The sequence below is a fragment of the Glycine max genome, chromosome 18 (assembly GCF_000004515.6).
Source record: "Glycine max cultivar Williams 82 chromosome 18, Glycine_max_v4.0, whole genome shotgun sequence".
In the NCBI taxonomy this organism is placed as follows: Eukaryota; Viridiplantae; Streptophyta; class Magnoliopsida; order Fabales; family Fabaceae; genus Glycine; species Glycine max.
The window spans coordinates 52,028,682-52,048,619 of NC_038254.2; the positions used below are offsets into that span (position 1 = coordinate 52,028,682).

A 19,938-nucleotide genomic window follows, 5' to 3' on the forward strand; every position below is an offset into this window, starting at 1 on the left:
AAGAATAAGCCCAATGAAAACTCCATCCCCAATCCCATATTTAATAACCTCAATTTGAAACATTGCACAAAAGAAAATTAGTAAAGAATAAATTTACATGTCATATACACTTTAGTGCTACTTGCCATCCTACATAAATGTCACGTAGATTGCAAGTGAGGGAGAAAAAAACACGTCTTCCTATTTTGATAAATTTTAGCGGATAAATTGATAAAAAATCTAATTATCACAAAAAATAATAATTAAAACTCGATTAACACAATGAAAAAATGAGAGATTAAAATTATATCATCTTAACATTTGAAAAATAAAAATAATTAAAAAAACATTAATTATTAGAACCAACTCTTTGTTTTTATGATAATATGATAAGAACAAGAATAATGTAAGATGGTGTATATTTTGTCTACATGCCGCAACAAATACATTGAAAAGTAGAAGACAATTAGGCTGAATTAGTACATTATGTGGACTTTTCTTTTTGAATTTTCCAATGTCATAACAACCCATAAAAGTGTTAATTTTCATTTTCAAAAATAATAATTATCAAATCAATAGGCTAATTTGTCCAAATCTATATGCATCTTTTTCTTTGTATTCCATTTTCACCCAAAGAGAAGAGTGATAATAATATGATCACATGACAGTAATCATTCTTCCAAATGAATCTACCGCGAACCAATTGCTCTCTTTTTCTGCCGTGGAAACCATAATAATTCAGAAATTGCGTTGGATTTCGTAGCAGCGAGACAGAGTGGCGGGTAAAACAACAACACTGCCACTGCAACGGTTTTTTTTTATTTCCACCAAATCTCCTTGCCAACAATGCAAGTAAGCCAGGTGCTTTGAGATTGACGCAACATCATCATCATCATTCTCTTCTGTTATGTTTCCCATAATTCTGCTCTCAGATCTGAGTCACTCGCTGACCGCAACAACTGGTAATTTAATTGATCTGATTCAGTTTCGGTTTTTTGTTTTTTTGCTTCGCCTCAGATGCTGATTGTTGGAATTTCCGGGGATGTTGGGCTCTTTGAATGATGGGTATTGGGTATTTCTCAAGTTTTGATTTTGATGGCTTCTGTTATGTGGGGTTTTGGCCTTGACTCTGTTTTTGTTGTTTTTAAACTTTGTGATGTGATGTGGTTTGTTAAAGCTGTGTTTGTTTGGGTTTGAAATTTGTTGGGGAATTGGAATTGAAAATGGATTTGGTCCTGTTGCCGTGCATGTCAATTGCGTGACCTTTTATTGTTATAATTTTGATGTGAGGAAGGTTGAGATTTATTGAAGGATTGGATATGCTTGTCCTGTGGTGCACGCCGAATTTATTAGCTTTTTATGTGGGGGCGTTGGATTTAGCATTTATAATGCGGGGGTGGTAGCTGAATACCCTTATTTCTGTATGTTCCAGCATATGAAAACCTCAGCTTAACTGTCCAAAATTGATAACAATTAGGAGTTTCTGGTTGGATAGAAGTATTAATGATATAAATTTTATGATTTCTGTTAATCATTAGAATGTTAAGGACCCTAGAGCCCATGCTTTATGCAGAAAAGTTAAGCTTACCACCTTTGCAAATTGTGACAGACAAAGGCCATTGCTATGTTTTTGAACATAATTTAGCAGTAGAAGTTTATGTACAGTAAATTGTTATATGATTATGATATAAATGGAGATTTCATGCCTGCCATGTGTTAATGTGTGCCAGGATTTACAGTGGAGTAGGTTACATTTTGACAATGACATGCGTTGGTGCTAATGATCTATAAGCAAGAAGTTATTGAACTTTTGAAGAAAATATTAAGCAATTTAGACTGAAATCTGAAAACAATATAGATGAAGAACTTTAGCAATGATTATTCATTATCAAGTTCAATAGAGCTTTGAAAGCTAGATGCATGTGGTGGACTATGGTGTGAAATTCACTTGTATTGTGGAAGATGATAAGTTCTAGCCCATGTTTTTTCTTTTTTTATTTGCTTAATAATGTAATCTGTGGGAGCTTTGGTGCCATGGTTGGAGTTGTCATCATGTGACATGAAGGGGTCACAGGTTTGATTTGTGCCAAGACCTTTATTCCTGATAAAAAAAAAGGACCCATGCAGTGGGTCTGATCCTTCCTTAGAACCCAGTAATGGTGGGAGCTTTATAGCACTAAGCTGTGCTTTAATAATGTTCTTTACAATATCATAGAGAAAAGGAAAAATTATTTGTGTTTAGCTACCCCTTTCATTGTCCCCAAGATGTTGTGCTTTTGTTTTATTCTCACACACTCATTTTGGCTAATTATTTTCATTTTGTTCTGCAGAATCACACTGATAGGTCCTATAATACAATAATACTAATACAATGAAGAATATAATTTCACCTGTGCAAAGTGCTATGCCATCTCCAACATTTCTGTGGAGGTTCAAGGTCTGTATATCTTACACAATTTGCATACATTTGGTTCTAGATACCACTCTCTTTGGGGGGATTTCTTTTTCTGATTTGCAGAGGGCCTGGAAGGTCTTTTTATCTGGAGTGTTTTTTTTTAATGCTTCTTAGGTTTGAAAGGAAGCTGATAAAATGTTATGTTGATACTGTTCACGGAAGCTCACAAGAAAATTAAAATAAGAATGAAGTGGGAAAAAAACGAAACACACCCCTTTATGATAGCTATGACATTGCTAGCAACTTTCTATATATTTATTTGGTTTCTGTTAATATTATACCTGCTTGGATATCTCAAAGTTCTGCCCTATATGCTTTCTCCTCTTCACTCTGCAATTTATTTATTATGCTTGTACTCATAGATATATACAAGCTTTCATTATGATTTCTGAATGTGGAAACCTTGCTGCAGTATGTTTTGTCTGTAAACTTGTACCTTATTGCAATGTTTGTGTTATTCTAATGTTCCTTGGTAATGTTAGACGAATTCAATTTTAAAAATATATAAAGAAATTCTCTTCTGCGGACTGGAATTTTATATTTGTGGAAGTCTCTGTCAATCTAATTGTATTCCTACTATAATTGGATATCTTTCTTTAATTTCTGTTTTTACACTATATATGTATGTTTTTTTTTCCCAGGTGACACTCTTTCTTATATGGGGCCTTACTTGCTGCAAGGTCAGAACCTGTCTTTTTATGATATATATATATATATATATATATATATATATATATATATATATATATATATATATATATATATATATATATATATATATACTCGTTCACTGATGCCAATGAGCATCTCTGGTGAACATCTCTTATAATTTCCTTACCTATTCCACTCCTAATATTTGCTTTTTCCCGGTCTTACATCAGATTGGTTGGGATTCTGTCATGAGAATGGATGCAAATTTGCGAGATCTGTTTTTATACGAGGTGTTTTTGTATTACAACCCTCTCCTTCTTGTGGTGAGTTGGGGTTTAATTCTTCCATATATGTTGTACATTGAGCACAATTTTTATGGAACTTTACTTGATGGTTTTTGTTGTTACTTTATTGTTATACAGACTATGATGGTTTGGCTTTGGGGAGCAAATTTGTGGGTATTTCTACAATCAACTGTAAGCTATGCCAAGGTTTTTGATCTTGATCAAAACCACCTTAGTCACAAAGAGACATGGAAGGTAGTCAGGTTTTTTGCTTTGCCTTCTTTTTTGAGAAAACATTATTCAATGCAAAGTGGAAAGCTGTTTGACTTTTTTTTTCTTGATTCTTGATTTTGAAAATCAATATTTCAACCATGGATTTGCCTGTATCTGGTGCTTTGAAAATATTGGTAATCAAAGTAATAAATGCTTAGGCACTCAAAAACAAATTATGCCTTTGTATGGGTCGTAACAGTTTAGAAAATATAAAATAGAGAATTTGTGGAGGGACAGTAGAAGGCTAGTCAAAGGCAGAGAGGGGAAGAGAAAGAGACTGTAGGTAGAAAGTTTAAACACAATTTGCTCCTAGCCTACAATTGAATTCATACTAAGTGGCAAGTGATTGTCTCCATTCCAAATCAATAATATTCCATTAACATTGTAGACACTCTAGAATCAGCTGTCAACTAGCCTAACACATCAGCAATCAGCAAACCCCAACAAGATGGTGCACCGGCATCTCATGCCAACCTTACTAATATTTAAATGAAAAATACTGCTGCCTAGACCTTTTAGTAAAGACAACTGCAAGTTAATCTTCAGAGTTTACATAGGGTTTGCAAAGTATTCCTTTATTCAGTTTCTCTTATAAATACCTGTTAATCTCTATCTGCTTTGTTATATTTTATTGTACTGATTATAGAAGCCTTGTCACAATAAAGATAGACATATAGTTCAACCTCCAGTCTTTGTTTTTGCATCAACTTTAAATTTTTGTTACAGTAAAGGATTTGGAAGATGTGTCAATAGCATGGATTGATGCTGCTGCTACTATATAGACCCATTATGAATGTTTATATTAACTTCAACTCTAATGTTATTTTCAGTGTAGCACTTGGATGACAATCATTGTCCCTACTAGCATGACTGCTTACCTCTATCTCTATTCTCATGGGGAAGTATCTTTGGCTGCATCTCAACCAGTTTAGTATCTGCTCTATTCTTTCCTTGTAGCTTTCTCTCTCCTCTCCTCCAGTTGAATGTAACTGCTTTGAGTATGATAGTTATTGGCTTGCGTTGATATACATTGTTTTTCATTATATTAAATTAAACATACATGGATTTGTCATTTTTTGTGTTGGTGTGGAGGGGCCTCTTGGTTATGATTTCATGTGGAAGCTGATGTCTTATTTTTTTTTAAGAAGTCTAGAAGTTACTCTTCCTGTATGCCAGGAAATGGATTGCTTCCTCTTATCCTTTTTTATGAGAATCATTTGTCTGCCATTTGTGCCTGATTATCTGACATTCGTATGATATTGCAGGTGCTTCTCTACATTCTTGTTGCAGTAATTTTGATCTTTCCCTTTGATATTTTCTATTTGTCCTCTCGGTACTTCTTTTTGAGGACATTATTTCGGATAGCTTTCCCTTTTCAGGTAAGATTCTTCATTCTCATGCCTGATATGGAATTTTGAGTGTTCATTTGCATTGGTTCCTTTTAGAAAGCACCCGAAACATCCAATATTTTTTGTTTTTAGTTTATTGATGTGAATTTACAAATCTGATAGCAACTAGTTTGATTCAGCGGTTTTGATGTTTTTGGTTGTTAATTTTAATAGTTTCTATAAGTTAGTTGATTTTCTCATTCATGAAATTTATAAAGCTTATAATTTTGTCTTACAAATAATGGTTCTTTTCTTTGTACAGCCAATTACATTTCCCGACTTTTTCTTGGCTGATATTTTAACCTCCATGGCAAAGGTAAAATAATAGCCTAATATAACATATTTCTTGGTGCAATCTTCTATTTTCATGATAAACATCAATTCCTGAGTGCTTAGCTATATCTCAATTACCACAATACCAATTTGATTATTTACTGGAAAAATAAGCCTTGTTGCTGTGATCTTTACAATGTTTTTTAACGTTAATAATCAATTCCTTTTTCTAGTTGTGGCTCCTAATTGTGCATTGCATACAGGTGTTTTCAGATTTGGAACGTTCAGTTTGCAGAATGGTAAACAGACAGGTATAGTTTGCAAAATTTTATTTTTCTTTATATAGCTTGTAAATTGTCAATCTCTATTTTGGTTCATCTATATTTTAGAGTTTAATCTGTCTTCTGAGTTGAAATAATAACCTTATTGTAATTTTGTGACATTTATACATACAAAATAAGCATATGAAAGTTTCTATATTCATGAACATAACTCATCAAATCTTTTTTATTCAACTAAAAACTTCACACCTGTTTTGCATGTGAACTTTTCTTTTATCATTGATCTTACTTTATGTTTATAATCTTCTCAGTTGCATTTAGATCTTTTTAATACAATTGGTACCAAGCTTAGTTTTTTTTTAATCAGCAAATGTTAGTTGTTAGTTTTTGTCAGCGGGGGGATTTGAACCCACAACCTCTCCCCCCTTTCCTCCTCCCTTCACCACCAAGTCAACCTTGTATCTCTTGGTACTAAGCTTTAGTGATATTTGGTAGATTCATCCAAACTAATTGTTCCATTCTCTCTCATCTTTTGCTGGTGCAAATTTACATGTTTCCTTTCATATTTTTGGTATAGGGACTTTGAACACTATTTTTTATTTTTCATAATATGCAGGTCGCGACAATTGCTTGGCTTGAAGCTGATTCAGTTTGTGGTAGCCACTCAGTTGCAATACCAATAGCCCTTGTTCTTCCTTATGTATGGCGTTTATTCCAATGTCTTCGCCAGTACAGAGATACCAAAGAAAAAAATTGTCTCTTCAATGGTAATTGCTCTTGGTAACTTTATCCCTTGCTCTCCTGAAAGTGTAAGATGTCTGGGTTGAGTGGTTGTCCTGAAAGTGCAAATGCTCGTTATCTTCTAAGGCACAGAAATGAATCTTCGTCGTGCTTATTTCAAATAATGGCTGTGATGATTGCATTTGCTCCATATCTTAGTGTTCTAACACCATTTGCTTTTGTTTCCAGCTTTAAAATATTCAACGGCAGTCCCAGTAATTTTTCTTTCTGCCCTCAAGTACCATGTCCTCCACGAGAAATGGACAACTCTTTATCGGCCACTGTGGCTTCTCTCAAGTGTCATTAATTCCCTCTATTCGTTTTACTGGGATATAACCAGAGATTGGGATTTAAGGTACCAAATCTATCGTCTTTCCCTTTCATATTGATAATATCAGACCTCACAATTTCCATAGATACAAGTATTACATATACAAAAATTTAAAATTTAAATTTTATGAAAGAAAAATAATATTGAAGAAAGTTTGAATCAAGCTTTGATTCCTCCCTGAGAGAGGTGCCCGTGTTTAGTGCTCAATTGTACCTCGAACATGGTTTTCCTTTGAAGGATGATATCTATGGGAAATAAAAAAAAATTGCACCGGGTGTCTAGATGTTAGTTTTATGCTGCACGCTAATTTTTATGAGTTATGACAAGTAATCACACTGATTTCACTTTATATTGAATTTTTTTTTGTCCTTTGTCTTACAGTGGTTTTTCCCGCATATTCAAGTTCAACAAACCAAATCTAATCTCCAACCTTTTATATGGTCGACAATGGGTAAGAAGCTGAAGCATCTTAGTACAAAGATGTAACACATGTTCATCTGATTTGACAAATCTAATTCCTGAGCCGCAGGTATACTTTTGGGTGATTGGAAGCAACTTTGTTCTGCGCTGCTCTTGGACATACAAATTATCTGCCCATCTCCGCCATAACTACCTGACAGTGTTTACTATCACTCTTTTGGAGATGTTTCGACGCTTCCAGTGGGTATTTTTTAGAGTTGAAAATGAGTGGAATAAGATCACGCGGTCTGGTGTTCAACTCACAGAAATTCCAAGAGAAGAGGAGAAATTGCTAGGTTCCAACATTCATGATGTATAGAGAATCTCAAGCCAACCAAATTTTGCCAATATCTTCATATCAGCAACAGGTCTAATTCAATTTTTAAGCTAATATTAGTTCTAATCCCAAAAGCATTTTTCTGCATGTGTTCCTGGCCAACCAACATGAGGGAGTTTTCATGCACGCGCATGGATGGATGTCTGAGACTAAGACATAGTTGATTCCATTGCTGAAGCTATCTCGGCTCAGTCGTTCCTTTCTTAAGTTATTGCTTCATGCATATATGCTTTCTTCTGGAATAGGAGAGGTTCTGTCAATCTCAGCAGTTCAATGAAAATGAGGAAGCAAGCCTACAATTGCACGCAAATGTTCACTTATACATGAAGAGCTGCAAGAAGTAGTACTTAAGAACAATGGTGGCCATAATGGATGTTGCATTCTTTTTTCAAACTTTTTGTTTCCGGTTCTTTAAATTAGATCAGCAGTTGTAGCAAGAGAACGGACACAAAGGCTTTGTTTGTTTGCTACACAGTCAAATCAGGATACACTTCTAATAAAAGGAAAAAGGTCATAAATCAGTTACTTATACATGTCAGAAGTTTGATGTGTAGATTGTACTAGGCTCAGGAAAGAAATACCAATCTGTAAAGGGGCCTTATGGAAACAGAAATAACTGGAGTAATTAATAGTAAAAGCGTCAAAATAAGCAAACATGAAACAAATGAATAATATGAACATTCCTATAAAGTTTAATATGCGATGAAAAACTGTCAAATTTTTTTTCAAGGAAATGAATTTCATTCTTCGTTCTCCCTAAGGAGACGATGAATCAAATTTTGTTTTTGTACGTTTCTCCTTACATTGTGTGTTTGGTAGGGGAGAATGGAAATTAAAGTTTAAGAAAAAGAAAAAAAAACACTAATGAATTCCTATTTTAGCCCAAGTAAACAAAAAAATTATATCATTTTTTTCTATGAAATTTTTTTCTACGACTTTCACCTCACTTTTGCGATGAAAGTTTCGCTAGTGTGTCTCATCAATTTTTTGAAACTTTCATATGTATTTTAGCATTAAATTAAACCAATAATAAAATGTGAGTTGAAAAATGTACTGATAATGTTTCCCTTAACATTAAATAAAAAAAAAAGTAAAAATAGAAACCTAATTTATCCCCATTTTATTTAAGCAATTTATTTACAGATATTTATATCTTAAAGAATAAAAAACTCGTAACTATCCCATTTATCGGGAAGATCTTTTACTAGCAATTTATAGACTCTAACTGATATAATACAGACCCTGCTCTGTTCTGTTTTGTTCTGTTTCGGACTTTTCCTTACAACACACACTCCCATTTCCATGAGTCTCGTGTCTCCTTCTCCACCATGATGCTGAATCCCACCACCCTTTTCCCCTCCCTTCTTTTTCTCCTCCTCTTCACCCGCTTCTACTCTCACTCCCCGCGCAAAACCCTCCCCAAAACCCCCACCTTCGACGACGCCGTTTCCACCTTCCACCGCATGCTCCATCTCCACCCTCCGCCCTCCATCGTTTCCCTCAACAAGCTTCTCTCATCAATCATGAAGACAAAGCACTACCCCACCGTGGTTTCCCTCTGTTCCCATTTAGACTCAAAGGGCACCCCAAAACCCTCCCTCGTCACTCTAAGCATCTTCATCAACTCCCTCACCCACTTGGGCCAAATGGGCCTTGCCTTCTCCGTCATGGCCAAAATCGTCAAAAGGGGTTTTGGGGTTGACCCTTTTACCCTCACTACCCTCATGAAGGGTTTGTGCCTCAAAGGTCGAACCTTTGAGGCACTCAACTTGTATGACCATGCTGTGTCCAAAGGGTTCTCCTTTGATGAGGTTTGTTATGGGACTTTGATAAATGGGTTGTGCAAAATGGGCAAAACAAGGGATGCTATTGAGTTGTTGAGGAAAATGGAGAAGGGTGGAGTTAGGCCTAATTTGATAATGTACAATATGGTTGTTGATGGTTTGTGCAAGGAGGGACTTGTGACTGAGGCTTGTGGTTTGTGTTCTGAGATGGTTGGCAAAGGAATTTGTATTGATGTTTTCACTTACAATTCTTTGATTCATGGTTTTTGTGGGGCTGGCCAGTTTCAGGGAGCAGTTAGGTTGTTGAATGAGATGGTAATGAAAGAGGATGTTCGGCCGGATGTTTATACGTTCAATATATTGGTTGATGCGTTGTGTAAGTTGGGGATGGTGGCGGAGGCAAGGAATGTGTTTGGTTTGATGATTAAGAGAGGATTGGAGCCTGATGTTGTTAGTTGCAATGCTTTGATGAATGGTTGGTGTTTGAGGGGTTGTATGAGTGAAGCCAAAGAGGTGTTTGATAGAATGGTTGAAAGAGGAAAGTTGCCGAATGTTATTAGCTATAGTACATTGATTAATGGGTATTGTAAGGTTAAAATGGTGGATGAGGCCTTGAGGCTGTTGACAGAAATGCATCAGAGGAATTTGGTTCCAGATACTGTGACTTATAATTGTCTTCTGGATGGTTTGTCGAAATCTGGGAGAGTTTTGTATGAGTGGGACCTGGTTGAGGCAATGCGTGCAAGTGGTCAAGCACCGGATTTGATAACTTACAACGTGTTGTTAGATGATTATCTCAAACGTGAGTGTCTTGACAAGGCACTTGCGTTGTTTCAGCACATTGTTGACACGGGGATTTCTCCAAACATACGCACATACAACATACTTATAGATGGTCTTTGTAAAGGTGGAAGAATGAAGGCTGCAAAAGAGATTTTTCAACTTCTTTCTGTGAAAGGCTGTCGTCCAAATATCCGGACTTATAACATTATGATCAATGGGCTCCGTAGAGAGGGATTGTTAGATGAAGCAGAGGCCTTACTTTTGGAAATGGTGGATGATGGTTTCCCTCCTAATGCTGTAACTTTTGATCCCTTGGTTCGTGCTCTACTAGAAAAATAATAGGAATTGTTAGGACCATGGAGTTTCTTCATGAAACAGTTGATGGGAAGCTTTGACTCTGGGAAAATGATCTGACAAGGTTAGATACTATAGTGCGAACTTAATTTATTCTTCGTTTTGTTCTTGATTTGTTTGAAACTATTGGTTAACAGATGCTTGCTTCTGGTGCAAAAAAAAAATGGAGTCCACAGTGGCTTGATTGATCTTGAAGAAGTTTTGATTAATTTATATATCGTCTAATTTATTTCGACCTTATGTTTTTGCCATTGGTTAACCATTGGAGTCTTGACTCTTGACATGTCTATTATCCTTCTTCCCTCCTATGTGATTTTAATTTGCTTATTTGGCCTTATGTTCTTAGTTATTGACCATGAATTAGTGTTTTTGATTAAATTGTATATTATGATGCAAAAGTAGATATTGGTGCTAATCCTAGAAGATGTCAGATGTGGGAACCTTTAATCAATAAGTGTGAGAGAAAACTGGCAGGATGGAAACAGAGACACTTGTCTTTTGGGGGGAGAGTGATTCTCATAAATTCAGTGCTAACATCTATTCCAATTTATTTTCTATCTTTTTTCAGGGTCCCTAGGCAGGTGATTAGCAAGATAACCAGATTACAAAGGAACTTCTTATGGGGTGGTGCAGCTGATCAAAATAAGATCCCTTGGATCAAGTGGGAAAAGGTGTGTTTGCCAAAGGAACAAGGTGGGTTGGGAGTCAAGGATATCATCTCGTTCAACACATCATTATTAGGAAAATGGAAATCGGAGATGTTTCAGAATCAGGAGGAGACTTGGGCTAGAGTCCTTGAATCGAAGTATGGAGGATGGAGGAGTCTTGATGGAGCTTCGAGGGCTAGTACTGAATCATCATGGTGGAGGGATCTAAAGATAGTAAATCAAAGCATGAATCAAGGTCAACAGCTGAATAGGTTGATATTGTGGAGGGTCGGATGTGGGGACAAGTTTAAGTTTTGGGAGGATAGGTGGATAGGCGGAGACAACTGCTTGGCTGATAAATATCCTAGATTGTATACCGTATCAGCTCAAAAACATCATTTCATCCATCAAATAGGTGCTGCGAAAGAAGGTGGGTGGGAATGGAGTCTTAAGTGGAGGAGACCTTTGTTTGATAGCGAGATAGATATGGCGGTAGCTTTTCTCCAACAGCTGGAAGGGTTCACAATCAGGCCGGAATTAAGTGACCAATGGAAATGGGCAGCAGAGCCTAGTGGCTGTTATTCGACTAAGAGTGCATATAAGGCATTACATCATGTCACAGTGGGAGAAGAGCAGGATGGAAAGTTCAAGGAATTATGGAAGCTTAGGGTCCCATTGAAAGTGGCTATCTTCGCGTGGATGTTGATTCAAGACAAACTGCCAACTAAAGCCAATTTGAGAAAGAAGCGGGTTGAGTTACAAGAGTACTTGTGCCCCTTATGCAGATCTGTGGAAGAGACTGCAAGTCACTTATTTTTCCACTGCAGTAAAGTTAGTCCTCTATGGTGGGAATCACAGTCTTGGGTAAATATGATGGGTGTTTTCCCTTATCAGCCGGATCAGCATTTTAGTCAGCATATCTTTGGAGCTTCCGTAGGGTTGCAGGGAAAAAGATGGCAGTGGTGGTGGTTCGCTCTCACTTACTCGATTTGGAAGCATAGGAACAGCATCATTTTCTCCAATGCTAATTTTGACGCTCATAAATTAATGGATGATGCAGTGTTTATTTTATGGACATGGCTCAGATGTTTTGAAAAAGATTTCTCTCTACATTTCAATCAATGGTCTTCAAATCTCAAAGATGCTTTTCTTAGGACAGCATCATAGGTTTAGAGTATAGCTCCAAGTCTTATTTGAGTAGTTTTTGGGATATTTCAGCTACTGTATCATTGTCTGTCCAAAACTACTTGTAATATGGCTCTAAATCTGTATATTTTAGTACCTCTGGTACTCATCTATAATATATTTAATTTTGCTGAGCAAAAAAAAATGATGCAAAAGTAGAAATTAACACGGTTGTCCTGCCTTCCTTTTGTACCAGAAGTTTTTTTTCTCTTATCTGGTTCCTATATCTTTTACAATATTTTTGCAGTATTTTTACTACCTGAAAAAGTTGCAATTGCCACATCTTGGTTGTACCGTGTCTAATCAGATGATTATCAGCATGAGGAGATCTTTGCTCAATCCAGTAGAGCTTATGAAAAAGCTATTTTTTATTTTATTTTAGTAGCAATGATTCTTCCAAAAATCCGCTTTTGAATGATTTTATCTAATTTAAATCCTTTTGGAAAATTATACCAAGAGAAGTAAATAAAGTTTGGGTACAACGGAAGATTTGGTTCTGCTGGACTAAAATCTTCACAGAAATTTGAACCAGGCTCTGGTGGCAACATCAATTGGTAGCTAGTATTTCTCCCTCTAAGGGAACTTATATTTTATCTATTGTAATAATTTTTTTGTTTTCTTCTGTTCCAGACAATCAGGATTAAATGGCATGTGTTTGTTGTCATCCCAAGATCCAAGGGTACTCCACATATTTCCCTTGACTGCATAAGTCAGGTATATATTACCACTTAATTACAAATCATTCAATGCCCTCCTATTTTCATGATTTTGATTTATTAGTCAAATCTTTGCTTCAATTTGTCAAGATCTGTATTTTTTCTCTTGGGGCATTCATATTTTAGTGTTATATATTGAACTGGTTTTTGGTTCATTCTGCCATGGTTATGTAGTTGCTAGGCTTGGATAACCATAAATATTATGAATATCTCCATCCTAATATCATATTCATGAAAATAAATTCAAAATTCTCATTTTTAAGTGTTTCTGTTGATTAAACTTGAATAGACTATTTCAACAGCTGATACATTATAGTTTAAATGTGTGAAAACATATGCATGCAATGTATGCTTCAAATAAATTTTGTTGATATTAAAATGGTTTATTTGGATTTTAGTACACGGAAAAGTTTCAAAGGAGTAGTGTACTAAGAGTTAGTTATATTATTTGACAACCATAGATGAACTATAACCTAAGAATTATTTGCTTAATATATTCTGTATATTTCTATAAAAATAAATATATTATGCATATCTAACTGTTTTATTTAGTTCCTCATTGTTTTCAATGGATTTCATGTTGAGGATATTCATTTCATGCAGCATTGACTGTGTTGCTTCTTTGAGTTTAACAAAGTTAAACAGGCAATGGTAACGTTAAAATATAGGATCATTTGGGAGTTAATTAGTGCGGTGCTTCATTTATATATTTGTTGTAATGTTCCTTTTCATCTTTTGTTTTTCCTCCCTCTCGTTTCATGCCGGATTTGGCATTATTTCACAGCTTGTGCTGATTAGTTGGGCCGACAGGTGTTCTCGCAAAGGGATTTCTTCCTGCAATTTCCTCATACACCTAGCGGTGAGAGGGAAAAACTGAAAACATCTTTAAGTATAGTTTATACGAATTGACAATCTATAAGACTTATATGGATGATCTATATGGATTAACAATTTATATAGATTTTACGTAAAGATAATATTGAAATTAAAGAAAAATTAAATTATGTATATGAGATTTGCTTGGTGCAGGAAGAAAATCTCCTCTCGCAGACTCTCAAAAGACTTGTTAGTCATGATTGTTTGTATTCAGCACCTTATCTAGATTATTCTGCTACACTTTCCCTCCCAATTTACGTGTCAATTTAGAATACTAAGAAAATATTAGTTAGTTTTTTTTTTTCTTTCAATAATACACTCAAGAAATAAACGCACTAGTAGATGTCTAGGTGCAACTTTACAGTGCAATTAATCACTTATGGAATAAGGATATAGATCAACAAACTAAACTTGTAACAATTTTCTTCCGGTTTCACATTGTAATTCTAATGTTTTTTCCCCTTTATTGTAAATCTTTCTTTTGGGTTGCTACACATGTTGAAACTTTATATGGGTTATACTTTATCATGAGGTCCTCTAATATAGTATTAAATCTTTCAGGAATTGAGTTTCTGCAGCATTTTGATATCCAGCTATTGAAACCTGCTAAATAATTGATCGTCTGAAGGCAGCAGATGTGTGTTGTTCTTGTGTAATTCACAATCTGATTTGTAGTTCACTTCACTGTCCTCAAAGTTAGGTTCCAAATCAGGTGTTATTTGTGTTGTCAGAAGGTGTTGCAAAAATCAATCACTATGGACCTTTTAGTTGGACAATTGTTAAATGTATTCTTTTTATTGTTAATAAATACCCTTTCTTTTTCATTTGTTAATAATTTTACTTAAATATCTTTATTTTTTTCTTTTTTTTCCTTTTTTTTCACTCGTTCAAATAAAATACTCCTCTCTTCTATCTTCTTTTCACTTCTCATTATTACATCTTATTTCCTTTTCTATTATCATGCTTTTCAGTTTTTTCTCCTTCCTTTATTTGTATGCTTTTTTCTCAAGCGAGGTTGTTCTTCTACGTCTCTCTTCCTTAATTTATGTACACAATTCAACGTGAAATTTATTATATGCTAGACGAAACTAGCTGAAAAATTAATTTATTAAATTATAAATATTTAATAAAATTAATTGTTAAAATATCTAAAAAATGTAAAATGTCATAAAAATAATAAAATTATGATTTATTTAAAAAAATAATGAAGAAACTGAATAAATGTATTGAGAATAAAAATGAAAGAAAATATAAAAAGTTATAAGTTAACATTTTAAAAAACTTTGCAAGTTAGTAAGGAATGACTAAAAAGAATTTATTTATCAAACAATTAAACAAACTTTTTAATTAATAAAAAAATTAGAAGTTAACTGAAATATTATGTTGAACATAACCTTAATATTTACTAAATATAACTAGAATTAATAATTTTTATTTTCATTATAATTAATACTTTGGATTTGTTTTTCTTCTAGATGTATGTCTATCAAAGAAAAAAAATGGTACTCAATTTCCTCTTAGAAACTTCATCATGAAAAATATGGCCGATATCAAGATTGTGCTGCTCCAATAACATTGCCCAGGACATAGATCAATTGGGGCCCAAATTCAAACACTAAAACAAGGCAATTGTTAGACGTATCTCTCAATTGCCAAGTGGAGGAAAAGACGTTACAGAAAATAAAAAAGAGTCAAATGTTCAAGAAAGATGAAAATAAAAGTGTCATTAAAGAGTAAGAAAGATAAAAAGAGGTAACAACTAGAGGAAGAGGGTAGGAAGAGGTATTTAAACAGATGAAAAAAAAAGAGGAAAGTAATATTTAAGTTATTAAAAAAAGAAATATATATATATATATAACAATAAGGAAAATGCATTTAACAATTGCCATTGTCTTATTTGTGGAACTTAGAAACAAAAATTGGCTTATATCACTGAATTCAATTGAAACGTGAATGATTTGCTAATTGTGGGAGTGGCACCGCTCCACTTCAAGTCTTTCACACACAAACATTAAACATATAGAGACAAACATTGGTTGGTGGGCCAACTATAGTGGGATCATGTCACAATCATAAGCACTTCAAATATCCTTTTTTATATGTGCAAAATTAACAGAGGCAATTTGGCCACTGAATCATTTATGTAAAAATGTTAAGGGAATAGGCTTTTTCAATTTTTTTTTTTGGATAGTGTTTGTTTAACTTGTATATTACACAGTGTTTGTATTAAGAATTTAAGAAGTATTTAACTGACTTAAATAGATTTTTAATTCCTGAAATGATCTAAAATCATATATATGTTTTGTTCTCTAGAAGGATTAAACCCACATCATTTTTTTAATTAAGTATAGGGACTAAAGATTAATACAAAAAATTATATGGATTAAAATTAAAAAATGTAATAATTTTAGAATCCAAAAACATATATAAATCTGATCGCTTTATTATATTTTAAATTAATTTCACTTAAATTTATTTGGTTTTAAGTAATTGAGTGAAAAAATATACTAATTTAACCATATTTTTATAATTTTTTAAAAATTTCATAATAATTTCCTATTGTACAATTTCTTTATGCAAAGTATTTTATTTCAAAATAAAATTAATAATTTCTAATGTACCTAATAGTAAGTGATAAGTGTTTGTGTGATCGTTTGGTATTCGTCTTCATATTTAAGTTTAAAAATAACATTTATATTTGATCCTATACCAACATGAAATTCTTGTAACTCTTGAGCATCTATATACTTGTATACATATCTCCGACCCACACTTTATTTATATATAAGATTAATAATAATAATTCAATAATTAAAATTATTACTACAATTATAATAAAAAATTAATTCTTAAATAATTCCAATATAACTTTAAAAACATACATACATAATATTACAAATAAATAAACAACCATAACATTGGTTCGTTGAAATCCAAGTCATAAATAAATAAAATTATAAAATTTATCATTCAACATAATGATATTATTAAAAATTATAGACTTAAAATATTTATCATAAAAAATATAATTATTTTTCACAACAAATTATATGGCCGGGATAAACCAGATACTATAATATTTATATCAGCATAAATTTGCATGGATAAACCAGATACTATAATATTTATATCAGCATAAATTTGCATGACATATCCACCACATATCCAACTTTAATATTACAGGCAGATTATCCATTGTGCTTGAGAATATTTTTATCAGTACCAATAGATTCTGCATACATTTTAGCAGGGTTTGTCCTGATCATTTTCTATCAAATTAAAAACTATGCATGCATCTCAAATTTCTCAACCAAAATCGAAAGCACTCAAATGGTGACAACCACATTTGCAGGTCAACACACTCCACCATTTACAGCGCAAGTTCTAATATATAATATCTTTCATCAAGCATGCGTTAGATTTGAGTAATCATTAAGTGTTGTACGAAACTCTTGTAATATTATTTTTTTACATCTATTTTATCTACATCAATTATCTTATTTTATATTTGCTTCCCCTTTTCATTCTATCGCTCTCTTTATTATACAAAAATATTACATAAATACAATTTCTTTTGTCAAAATACTAATAGACTCCTAGTCACCCTCCATTATGTTTTCAAGATAATAAGCAATGCAATGTTTGTTCCTCTGTCCTTATAATGATTTTGGATTAGTGATCTTGTGGTTCCACTAATTAACACAAACTTATTTAACCGAAAGTTGTGGAGAAATGATTTATAAATTATAACTTAGTTCCTCTTTCTTAATTCCTTTATTTGATCATATTTGTTGACAGTTTTCTTTTACGTTGAAATATTATATATTAATTCTTATTTTTCTCAAGTTTAATTAATGCTAACGGTGAGATATTATTCTACTATAAGATTTTAAATTCCTACAATGCACGGGTTTTATAAATTATATTATATTATATATATATATATATATATATATAATATGCTAATATTATGAATTTTTTTAAATATTTAGTACTACATTAAATATAATTATATTAAAGTTAAGAAAGATAATTACTCTTTTTATCTGTGAAAAATGTTGTAATGTAACTAATTAAAAAAAGTAAATAAAGTTGAGAGTAAGTATAATATATACTCAACAAAAATAAAATTATAATACATTTTTTAGAAAAATAATTATTGGTAAGAAAAATTAAAATCACCTTATTATTATTATTATTATTATTATTATAGTATACAGAATAAAATTTAATTAAAATCATAGTATACTAAATTGTAAGTATCTATAATAGTAATTTCTTATGGTGAGATTCAGCGAAGGGTCAGATTTATTATGGAACGTATTGTATTATTTTCCATTAGTAAGAGATTGATTTCACGACTCAAATGTGACGTCTTCATCACACAATAGCTATTCTAATCTCATCATATTCAAATACATTAATTATACCCCAAAGAAAATTAATTTAAATATGCGGTGTTAATAAACATTGGCCATACAAAAATCTAAACAATTTGTGGACACCCCGTTGGACAGTACGTTCAAGTATTTCATTGGAAATTTGGTCACACCTATTTTAATTCCATTGGCTTTCGAAACCCAGGGTCGAAAACCACAAATCCAAAAGACTAATCACAAAAGTACTAGACAGGAAAAAAAAAATCTAAAAATAAGAAAAAAGTATTAGAATAAATAATTTATACAATTATATGTGATAATTTTTATATCATTATTCAATCACAAATTATCATACAATTATAGTTATTGACTTTTATAATAATTATTTTAAAAAATATACAACAATATAACTTCTAATTAATTGACAATGTTAATTATTTGCATTGAAATAAAAAGTATTAAAGTAAATTATACATGTACTTTTAGTTTGAAAAGTTTTCTATTACATGTTTTCCGACCATAAATTATCACATATAATAAATTTATTAATTTTTAAATAATTATTTTAAAAAAAATTATCAATAATATTTTATTAGTTGACTGTATAATTATTTTTTTTACCTTAACAATACATAAAAATTAAAGAAGTATAGTAAGAAGAAAATTTGGCTTATAAAAGGTGTTAAACTCATATAGCACCACTTTGTGTCTTTTATACGACCTCAACTCACTCTCCCTCACTCCATATCCAAATCTTCCTCTCCCACACGTACTCTCTCAAAGTGATGGCTTTCAATTCCAAAAGGGCACCAATATCAAGTTCAAAAGCCCTAGCTGATGCAGCTTCATGGTGCTGTGCATGTCTTCTTGTGTCTCTTCTATTGCTATGCATATTCAGAGACAGTTCTGCCCTTCATGATGATCAAGGGAACTTGATGATCAGAAGCAGCCATGTCTTGTCCAAGCCATGTGATGAAATATATGTGGTTGGAGAAGGAGAGACACTTCACACAATCAGTGACAAGTGCGGTGACCCCTTTATTGTGGAAAAGAACCCTCACATCCATGACCCTGATGATGTCTTCCCGGGCCTTGTTATCAAGATTACACCCTCATAAACAACATAGCTAGAATAATATTTGAAAGTTAATTCCTATACTTGTATGTATCTTTCTTCAATATAGAACAAGGAAAAAAAGATTTCCTTATGGGCACCCCTAAAGTTTTTAGTAGTTTTGGTTTGCTTGCTGTATTTACTACACTTGCTTAACAAGGAAAAAGAAGTCCCTTGTACTCTTTTGGATTGTGTTGTACATCTTATAAATCAATGTGAAATTAGTCTACTATAATGTTAGGAGTTCTTTTTTATTGTCTGAAGAAGTTTTGTTTTTAGGTGATAAATTGTAGCAGGGTTGGTTCTTATCTCAAGTCAAAGCAAAGAAGTTAAGATTATTCACACCCAGAAAAAAGAAAGGAGAATTTGACTGGTCTAAGATGTATTTTAGAAGGGAAAAAAGGCAGAATAATAATTGTTCATTAAAATGTAATAATTTATTTTACTAATATATACATATTTTCTTATAACTTTAACAACTAATTTCATAATTAATTATCATTTTTTTTCTTAAAATGGATTTTTGACTTTAGAGGAGAAAATTTGAATGTACCTAGGTAATTTAATTAAAGTACAAGAATGATCCATCAATTCTGTTATTTCTGAACC

The 19,938-nt window shown here is 32.7% G+C and overlaps 3 protein-coding genes across 4 annotated transcripts; all 3 read left to right on the forward strand.

The window, feature by feature from the left end:
* The first annotated feature begins 555 nt into the window (after nucleotides 1–555).
* LOC100793175 (SPX and EXS domain-containing protein 1) lies at nucleotides 556–7,971 on the forward strand. Its single transcript, XM_003552320.4, has 13 exons — nucleotides 556–941; nucleotides 2,310–2,416; nucleotides 3,076–3,114; nucleotides 3,316–3,408; nucleotides 3,508–3,624; nucleotides 4,473–4,568; nucleotides 4,908–5,021; nucleotides 5,293–5,346; nucleotides 5,567–5,614; nucleotides 6,201–6,351; nucleotides 6,554–6,719; nucleotides 7,077–7,146; nucleotides 7,225–7,971. The coding sequence occupies exons 2-13, from the start codon at nucleotides 2,351–2,353 to the stop codon at nucleotides 7,471–7,473; spliced, it is 1,263 nt and encodes a 420-aa protein (XP_003552368.1). The 5' UTR covers nucleotides 556–941; nucleotides 2,310–2,350; the 3' UTR covers nucleotides 7,474–7,971.
* A 135-nt stretch (nucleotides 7,972–8,106) lies between these two features.
* Nucleotides 8,107–14,660, forward strand: LOC100777919 (pentatricopeptide repeat-containing protein At1g62910). Of its 2 annotated transcripts, XM_006602711.4 has the most exons (3): nucleotides 8,107–10,476; nucleotides 12,875–12,958; nucleotides 14,398–14,660. In XM_006602711.4, the coding sequence occupies exon 1, from the start codon at nucleotides 8,820–8,822 to the stop codon at nucleotides 10,395–10,397; it is 1,578 nt and encodes a 525-aa protein (XP_006602774.1). In that variant the 5' UTR covers nucleotides 8,107–8,819; the 3' UTR covers nucleotides 10,398–10,476; nucleotides 12,875–12,958; nucleotides 14,398–14,660. The 2 variants fall into 2 exon arrangements, with proteins under 2 accessions (XP_006602774.1, XP_003551657.1); XM_003551609.5 differs by lacking the exons at nucleotides 12,875–12,958; nucleotides 14,398–14,660 and adding an exon at nucleotides 10,981–11,117.
* Nucleotides 14,661–18,915: 4,255 nt separating this feature from the next.
* On the forward strand, nucleotides 18,916–19,579 carry LOC100306578 (uncharacterized). Its single transcript, NM_001250080.3, has one exon. The coding sequence runs from the start codon at nucleotides 19,001–19,003 to the stop codon at nucleotides 19,331–19,333; it is 333 nt and encodes a 110-aa protein (NP_001237009.2). The 5' UTR covers nucleotides 18,916–19,000; the 3' UTR covers nucleotides 19,334–19,579.
* The last annotated feature ends 359 nt before the right edge of the window (nucleotides 19,580–19,938 follow it).